Source organism: Rhincodon typus, unplaced genomic scaffold (genome assembly GCF_021869965.1).
Source record: "Rhincodon typus isolate 14 unplaced genomic scaffold, sRhiTyp1.1 hic_rhity00001367, whole genome shotgun sequence".
NCBI classification, from domain to species: domain Eukaryota; kingdom Metazoa; phylum Chordata; class Chondrichthyes; order Orectolobiformes; family Rhincodontidae; genus Rhincodon; species Rhincodon typus.
This window is the reverse complement of record NW_025967005.1, coordinates 1-9533: the sequence shown is the minus strand read 5'-3', so window position 1 is coordinate 9533 and position 9533 is coordinate 1. Positions and strand designations below refer to the sequence as shown.

At 43.6% G+C, this 9533-nt stretch overlaps 1 protein-coding gene across 1 annotated transcript in view; it reads left to right on the top strand.

Annotated features, from left to right (window-relative positions):
* Positions 1 to 5923, top strand: part of LOC109923485 — a 19399-nt gene extending 13476 nt beyond the window's left edge. The window contains exons 2-3 of the mRNA XM_048592515.1: positions 838 to 1176; positions 5793 to 5923. Coding sequence (XP_048448472.1) covers positions 838 to 1176; positions 5793 to 5923 — 470 coding nt within the window. The remainder of the gene's footprint in view (positions 1 to 837; positions 1177 to 5792) is intronic.
* The last annotated feature ends 3610 nt before the right edge of the window (positions 5924 to 9533 follow it).

The following is a 9533-nucleotide window of genomic DNA, read 5'->3' as shown; positions in this document are numbered from 1 at the left end:
TTAGGTCAGGGATTAGGTCAGGGATTAGGTCAGGGATTAGGTCAGGGGTTAGGTCAGGGATTAGGCCAGGGGTTAGGTCAGGGATTAGGTCACGGATTAGGTCAGGGTTAGGTCACGGATTAGGTCAGGGATTAGGTCAGGGGTTAGGTCAGGGATTAGGCCAGGGGTTAGGTCAGGGATTAGATCAGGGATTAGGTCAGGGATTAGATCAGGGTTAGGTCTGGAATGTTGAATTCTCCTTTTCCAGAAGACCTCAAATGAAATGACATTTTCAGCGTTCTCCCTATTTTGAAAACCATTGCACTGTTGTGGCAAATACTTCTAATTTAATTCTGCACAGCTGATGTTCCTGGTTTACTGCATGATAGGTAATACTCCTTGACATTACATTACAGTTAGAACTCCTGGGTAATTCCTTCAGTTAATATTCCGGGGCTGACAATCTGCAGCTAATGGTCCTGGGTCCTGGTTAATCAAAAACTAATACTTTTGGCTTTCAGTTAATATTCCTGAGTAATTCAGTTTTAGTATGGAAGGGCAAAATGTGGTGGTGCAGACTTGGAAGGCCAAGGGGCCTGTTCCTGTGTTATATTGTTCTTTGTACTTTCTTTGTTCTAATTCCTTCACAGCTAGTACTCCTGGATAATTACTGCACAGCCCACTTTAAATCCTCATCATTCATGGCTTTATTTGGTCAAACAGTGAAGTGAGATTGAAGTATCTCTGCGACAGTGTTACAGAATATTCTCACATTTAAATACCTTGCTCATGACCATCCCATTAAACAGTCCCCATGCTGCTTTCTGGTTCTGATCTTTGGACTTGTTTCTGTTCCAGGTAAAAGTTTTCCTGTCCTAGCTCAGTCACCAGTGCTGAATGTCAGAGTGACTCAAACTGCTGAGGTACATTGCTCTGTGTTGGATATCAACTTGGAGAAGACTGATTTACACTGGTACCGACGTAACATGACAGGGCATCAATGGATTGTGACACACCGTTCTAAAGGCGCTGTGGAAGTGAATGAACGTTTTCAGGGACATTTTAATTCTACCAGAAATATCACCAGTCATGTTGCCACTCTAATAATCATAAACATTCAACCTGAAGATGCAACTGTGTGTTACTGTAAAGTGTGGTCTGATGTGTACGGGAACGGAACCCAGCTTAATATCATCAGTAAGTACCTTGTTATTCCTTGTTGTGTAACTGGAAGGAATTACAGATGCCCTTGTAGTTGCTACATTCCAGCATGATGGCATTGGGAAGGCACTTGGTAAACTAGGCCTCGATGCTAGTGGCGGATGTGCAATTCATTTCTGACGCAGGAGGCTGCAGACCTTGAGCATGTTCCGGTTGGAGCTCAAATCTGAATGGTCCCATTTCCAGGAGGTACCTGAGGTGCTGCAGGACTCCCTGGAGAGAGAGAGGACACTGCCGGCACTGGCCTGTGACATGCTGACATTTTGAAAGTGGCCCCTGGGGAGTACCCAAACCTGTTGAACCAAACAGAATGATGGCACTGATAGTCCTGGCAGCGGTACTGGGCATGGACATTTCACACATACCCAATGAGAGTGGCGCGGGGCTTACGGCAGCAATCCAGAAATAAATTCAAGGCCAACTGGCAACAGTTGTGGCCAACTGAGGATTTGAATAAGCAGCAGCATGAGGGGCACTATGGTAGTATCCTTACCCCTGGGCTGGGAGGCCCAGGTTCAAGTCACAGCTAGTCCAGTGGTGTGTAATAACATCAGCGAACAGATTGGTTGGAAAAATAGGTGAAATAAAAGGAAAAAAAAGTCAACGCGTGTAGTCTGTAAGTCCAGATCTAAAGATAGGACATTGACTAGCACGAAGACAGGGACCATTTCTTTATGATTGGAATGTAACTTCCTCAAGAGACGAGATAAGCATAAAATAAAAAGTGAGATGGCAAGTACAAAAACTGTAAAACTGACAAAGCCGTGCCGAAGGACGTAGAGATCTCGAAAGAGGCCCTTCAGCCCATCCTATCGACACCCATCAAAAACTACCACCAAACAATTCCAATCCTACTTCCCAGTACCTGGCCCATTGCTTTCTTCATGTTACACTGGGGGAGGCACATTGTCTTCTTCGTGTTCCATTGGGGGAGGCCGGGGGGCCCATTGCTTTCTTCATGTTGCAGTGGTGGGGGGGGCATTGCTTTCTTCATGTTACACTGGGGGGGGGTCCATTTCTTTCTTTTTGTTTTATTTGGGGGGGCATTTCTTTCTTCATGTTACACTGGGGGGGGGAACCATTGCTTTCTTCATGTTACATTGGGGGGGGGCCCATTGCCTTCTTCATGTTCCACTGGGGGGTGCCCATTGCTTTCTTCATGTTACACATGGGGGCCCATTTCTTTCTTCATGTTACACAGTGGGGGCCCATTGCCTTCTTCATGTTACACAGGGCAGGGGGGTGCGGGGAGGAGGAATCATGGGCAAAAGGTGCAGCAACATCACGGGGGGAGATTTGCTAGAGCTGCTCGGGAAGATTTAAACTAGCATTGGGGGTGGGGAAGGGGGTGGAAGGGGAGGACCCAGCGAGATGGTGAGGAAAGAGATCAGTCTGAGACTGATAAAGTTGCGAAAAGGAGCAAGTCAAACAGTCAGGGCAGGCAGGAACAAAGCAGAGAACGAGGTCGGACTGATAAATTAATGCATTTATTTCAATGCAAGAGGTCTAACAGGTAAGGCAGATGAACTCAGGGCATGTTTGGGAACATGTGACTGAGATAACACAGTGATTACAGAGACTTGGCTCAGGGATGGACAGGATTTGCAGCTTAATGTTCCAGGGTATAGATGCTAAAGAAAGGATAGAAAGGCGGACAAGAGAGGAGGGGGAGTGGTGGTTTTGATTAAGGATAACATTAAGGCTGTGCTTACGGGGAATATTCCTAGAAATACATCCAGTGAAGTTATTTGAGTGGAACTGAGACAAATTTGTAAGGAGATCTCAGTTATCTGTATGACAGAGAGTAATTTGTTAAGTGTGTACAAGAAAATTTTCTGATCATGTGGATGTACCTTCTGGAGAAGGAGCAAAACCTGACCTAGTCTTGGGAAATAAGGCAGGACAAGTGACTGAGGTGTCAGTGGGAGAGCACTTTGCATCAATGATCATAATTCTATTAGTTTTAAAATAAAAGTTAAAGATAAATTGGAGGAAGGCCAATTTTGACAGTATTAAGCAAGAACATTCAAAAGTTGATTGGGGTGGATATTTGCAGGTATAAGGATGGCTGGAAAATGGGAAGCCTTCAAAAATGAGATAATGAGAGTCCAGAGACAGTACGTTCCTATTAGGGTGAAGGGCAAGGCTGGTAGGTGTAGGGAATGTTCGATAACTAGGGAAATTGAGGTTCTGGCCAAGAAAAAGAAGGAAGCAAATGTCAGGTATAGACCGCAGGGATTGAGTGAATCTGTAGAAGAGTATAACAGCAGTAGGAGTATACTTATAATGGAAATTAGGAGGGCAAGAAGGGGACATGAGGTAACTTTGGCAGGTAAAGTTAAGGAGAATCCAAAGGGATTGTACAAATACATTAAGGACAAAAGGGTAATAGGGAGAGAATAGGACCCTTTAACTATCAGCAAGACTGCCCATGTGTGGAACTGCGGGAGATGGGGCAGATTCTAAATAAGTATTATGCATCAGTGTTTACTGTGGAGAAGAATGTGGAAGATAGGGAACGTGGGGAAATAAATTGCAACATCTTTGAAAAATGTCCACATTAGAGAGGAGGAGGTGCTGGACGCCTTAAAATACATAAAGGTGGATAAATCCCCGAGACCTGATCAGGTGTACCCTAGAATTCTGTGGGCAGCTAGGGAAGTGATTGCTCGGCCCCTTGCTGAGATATTTGTATCATTGATAGTCACAGGTGAGGTGCTGGAAAACTGGAGGTTGGCTAATGTGGTGCCATTATTTAAGAAAGGTGGTAAGAATAATACGGGGAACTATAGACTGGTGAGCCTGACATCAGTGTGGGCAAGTTGTTCCAGGGAATTCTAAGGGATTGGGTCTACCTGTATTTGGAAAGGCAAGGACTGATCAAGGACAGTCAACATGGCTCTCTGTGTTGGAAGTTGTGTCCGCTAATTTGATGGAGTTTTTTGAAGAAATACCAAAGAGGATTGATGAGGGCAGAGTGCTAAATGTGATCTATACAAACTCCAGTAAGGTGTTCAACAGGTTCCTCATGGTAGACTGGTTAGCAAGGTTAGATCACATGGAATAGAGGGAGAACTAGCCATTTGGATACAGAACTGGCTCGAAGATAGAAGACAGAAGGTGGTGATAGAGGGTTTCTTTTCAGACTGGAGACCTGCGACCAGCAGTGTGTCACAGGGATTGGTGCTGGGTCCACTGCTTTTTATCATTTATATAAATGATTAGGATGTGAAGGTAGGAGATGTGGTTAGTAAGTTTACAGATTACACTAAAATTGGAGGTGTAGTGGACAGGGAAGAAGGTTACCTCAGAGTACAACGGGAGCTTGATCAAATGGGTCAATGGGCTGAGGAGTGGCGGGTGGAGTTTAATTTAATCTGAGGTCTGCATTTTGGAAAGGCAAATCAGGGCAGGATTTATACACTCAATGGTAAGGCCCTGGGGAGTGTTGCTGAACAAAGAGACCATCGAGTGCAGGCTCATTGTTCCTTGAAAGTAGAGTTGCAGGTAGATAAGATAGTGAAGGTGTTTGGTACGCTTGCCTTTATTGGTCAGTGCATTGAGTATAGGAGTTGGGAGGTCATGTTGCGGCTGTACAGGACATTGGTTAGGCCACTTTTGGAATAAGTGCTCAATTCTGGTCTCCCTGCTATAAGAAGGATGTTGCGAAACTTGAAAGGGTTCAGAAAAGATTTACAAGGATGTTGCCAGTGTTGGAGGGTTTGAGCCATACAGAGATGCTGAATAGGCTGGAACTGTTGTTCCTGGAGCAATGGAGACTGAGGGGTGACTTTATAGAGGTTTATAAAAAAATGAGGGGCATCGATGGGGTAAATAAGCAAGGTATTTTCCCGGGGGTGGGGGAGACCAAAATTAGAGGGCGTAGTTTAAGGTGAGAGGGGAAAGATATAAAGGAGATCTAAGGGGCAATGTTTTCACACAGGGGGTGGTGTATGTATGGAGTGAGCTGCCTAAGAAGGTGGTGGAGGCTGGCATAATAACAACATTTAAAAGGCATCTGGATGGGTACAGGAATAGGAAGGGTTTAGAGGGATATGGGCCAAATGCTGGCAAATGGAGCTAAATTAATTTAGGATATCTGGTCAGCGTGGACGAGTTGGACCGAAGGGTCTGTTTCTGTGCTGTACGGCTCTATGATTCTATGACCCTAAAATATCTATTCAATTCATCCTCCATCTCCTCATTTTCCATTATTGATTCCAGAGACACATTTTCTATTGGACAAAGGCTCAATTTGTTCACTCTTTTGTTTTTAGAATGTCTTGAGGAACTCTCATTATTTGCTTTTATATTTCAAGCTAGCTTTCTCTAATTCGCTAATGACTCCATCTTTGTTAATCTTTTCGTCCTTCTTTTCTGTTTAAAAAGTAATTCTGTCCAATCTCTGACCTGTCATCAATATTTCCACAATAATATGTATTTCTTTTCTCTACATTTGATCCTATCCATTTATTTAGTGAATTTGGATGTTGGGTCTTTTTCCGTAGTCCATCACTAATTACTGTATGTTCCCCCTTAGAGTGCTTGATGTGCCTTTACTGAGTTGTTGAAACCTTGTTGATATTTTACAGAGACCCGGTATCCAGATTTGTTCCCTATTTTTCTGGGCCGTCTGTTGGTTCTCCTACTCTTTCTGGCCATTGCTATAATCGTTTTGCTCCATGTAAACCAAACGGCATGCTTCACCAACACATCAAGATAGAGCAGGTAAATAGAATCTGTCATAGACTCATCGATGTTTACAGTACAAAAGGAGACCTTTTAGCTCCTCATATCTGCACTGGTCAACAAAGATCTGATAACACTCATCCCACTTTTCCTCAAAGGAGATCAGAACGTTAAATTCTCAGAGTGCCGCCAAACCACCGTAAGGATTTATAATCAGGACTTACACAATTAAAAGTCATGTTGTGGAACAGAGAGACCTAGGGGTTCAGGTACATAATTCTTTGAAGTTTGCATCACATGTAGACAGGGTGGGTAAAAAGCTATTTTGCACGCTTGCCTTCATTGCTCAGACCTTTGAAGTATTAGCGTTGTAGAGGTTGTACAGGATATTGGTGAAACTTCTTCTGGTGAATTGTGTACAGTTCTGTTCAGCTTATTATAGGAAGGATATTATTAAATTGGAGAGGTTTCAGAAGTGAATTATATGGCTGTTGCTGGGACCGGGGTGCTTGTGTTATAAGGAAAGGCTGGATAGGCTGGGACTTTTCTCACTGGAGCGTAGGAGTTTGCGGGTTGACCTTATAGAGGTTTATAAAATCATGAGGGGTATAGATAAGGTGAATGGCAGATGTCGTTTCCCTAGGGTGGAGGACTTCCAGACTAGGGGACATATTTTTAAGGTGAGAGGAGAAAGATTTTCAAAAAGACTTGAGCGGCAACATTTTTACATGGACACTGGATCATGTGTGGAATGAACTGCCACAGGAAGTGGGGGATGCAGGCACAGTTACAAAGTTTGAAAGACATTCAGATAACATAAGAACATAAGAACTAGGAGTAGGAGTAGGCCATCTGGCCCCTCGAGCCTGCCCCGCCATTTAAAAAAGATCATGGCTGATCTTTTTGAGACTCAGCTCCACTTACCTGCCCGCTCATGATAACCCTTAATTCCTTTACTGTTCAAAAATTTATCTAGCCTTGCCTTAAAAACATTCAGTGAGGTAGCTTCAACCGCTTCACTGGGCAGGGAATTCCACAGATTCACAACCCTTTGGGTGAAGAAGTTCCTCCTGACCTCAGTCCTACATCTGCTTCCCTTTACTTTGAGGCAATGCCCTCTAGTCCTAGTTTCACCTGCTAGTGAACAACCTCCCTGCCTCCACCTTATCTATTCCCTTCATAATCTTATATGTTTCTATAAGATCTCCCCTCATTCTTCTGAATTCCAATGAGTATAATCCCAGTCTACTCAGTCTCTCCTCATAATCCAACCCTCTCAACTCTGGAATCAAATGAGTGAATCTCCTCTGCACCCCCTCCAGTGCTAGTATATCTCTTCTCAAGTAAGGAGACCAAAGCTGCACACAGTACTCCAGGTGTGGCCTCACCAGGACCCTGTACAGCTGCAGCATAGCCCCCTTGTTTTTAAACTCCATCCCTTGAGCAATGACAGACAAAATTCCATTTGCCTTTTTAATCACCTGCTGCACCTGCAATCCTACTTTTAGCGATTCATGCACAAGGACACCCAACACCCTCTGCACAGCAGCGTGCTGCAATTTTTTACCATTTAAAACATAGTCCATTTTGCTGTTATTCCTACCAAAATGGATGACCTCACACTTATCAACATTGTACTCCATCTGCCAGACCTTTTTCCACTCACTTAGACTATCTATATCCCTCTGCAGACTTTCAGTGTTTTCTGCACACTTTGCTCTACCACTCACCTTAGTGTCATCTGCAAATTTTGACACACCACACTTAGTCCCCAACTCCAAATCATCTATGTAAGTTGTAAACAATTGCGGTCCCAACACTGATCCCTGAGGCATAAGTGCATGAGTAAGAAATGTTTTGGAGGAGTACAGGCCAAGTGCAGGCAGGTGGGAATAGTTTAGTTTGGGATGATAGTTGGCATGAACTGGTTGGACTGAAGGGTAAGTTTCCATACTGTATTACTGTCTGGCTCTAAGCGGTGGATCTTCACAGTTTTTTTTTGAGGCAGGTTTTTCCAATAATTAAGGTATTAAGCCCCATCTCTTATTTCCTTAAAAGATTTGCTTAGCTGTTTATCCAGTAAAAAAAAGGAGTAATCCACAGCAAAAGTGAAACTGTTATCAGTATTTCCAAGAAATCACATGGCAAGAACCTTTGCAATCCAGGGAATCTCCAAATAGCGCAAAATTCTGCAGTTTTTCCCAAGTAGTTTTTACATATCGATATGTATTCCAAGCGGGTAAAGGTAACAATTAGACAATATAAGGAGTTACTTGTGTTTGCAGTGTATAGTCTCCTAACAATTATCACACTGTAGGAAGAGCATTAGTGAAGTTATAATGGAGCCTTTAATTCTCATGAAGATTGGATGAATCAGCTTGGGAAATCTAGCTTGGAAGATTCATTGAGAGAGTTTATTTGGGATAATTCCCTCGAGCAGTATGTTCTAACACTAACCAGGGACTTTAGACCTGGCAATGTGCAATGGACTGGATTAATTAAGGACCTCATCGCAAATGGACCTCTCAGTAATATTGATCATAATTTGACACAATTTCATGTCAATTTGGAGGCAGAGAAGTGTGGATCTAAAGCTATTTTCTCAAAGTTAAATAGCAGCTATTATAAGGGTATAAGACTGGCTAAAGTGAACTGGGAAAATAAGTTACTCAGTAGAGAAACAGTGCCAGACTTTGAAGGAGATAGTTCATGAATCTCAGCAGAGATTGTGTGAACACAGCACCAAGAGTAGGCCTTTTAGCACCTTGTGTCTGTTCTGCCATTCAATAAGATCATGTCTGATCTGATTATTCTCACCTCCCTTTTCTACTTGCTCCCCATGACACTTGATTCCCTGCCCCATTAAAACTCTATCTCATCTCGATTACCCAGCTTCAACAGCCCTATCTAAATAATCCCACAGATTCACTACCCTCAGTGAGAAGAAATTCCTCCTCGTCTCTGTCTTAAAATGCATCCCCTGATTCTGAGATGACGCCCTCTCATCTGAGACTCTCCTACAAGGGAAAACAACTTCTCCATGTCGACACTATCACATTCCACAAAGCTAACCGGCCAAGAGTGATCTGTTCTTTGTCTCCGCTCATTTCAAAATAAAGGTGTGACATTGGCAGTTTTCCAATCCTCTGGGCCTTTTCCAGAATTCAAAGATTCCTGGAAGGTTACTCCCAGTGCATCCACTATGTCTGTAGTTACTTCCTTTAATATTCTAGGATACATCCAATCAGGTCGAGGGGATTTATCAGTCTTTAGCCTCATTTGACCTTCCTGCTCCCCACTGTGTGCCTGTCAGTCCTCAGAGCTGGAAGTGGTTCCACAGTGTGGGAGACAAGCTCCATTCATTCCCATTTGTCTGATGATTGCTCCCACAAACTCGTGCAGCTCATTGAAGAGTTGCACAGCCCAGTCCTGTTCTTCCTGTGATCATCCCAGGCACAGATAAGGAACCGACTGGGAAATGGGAGCCCCACAGTCCGGGTTTCCTGTCCACTGCTTCAGATTTCCACAATGGGTTTAACTGCTCATTTTACAAAACCCACGGTCAGTGTTTAAATAAAATATCCAGTCCACACACCTCTGAGTCAGCATAGACAGGGCCCTGAGTGAGCGAGTCCCTGTGTGGG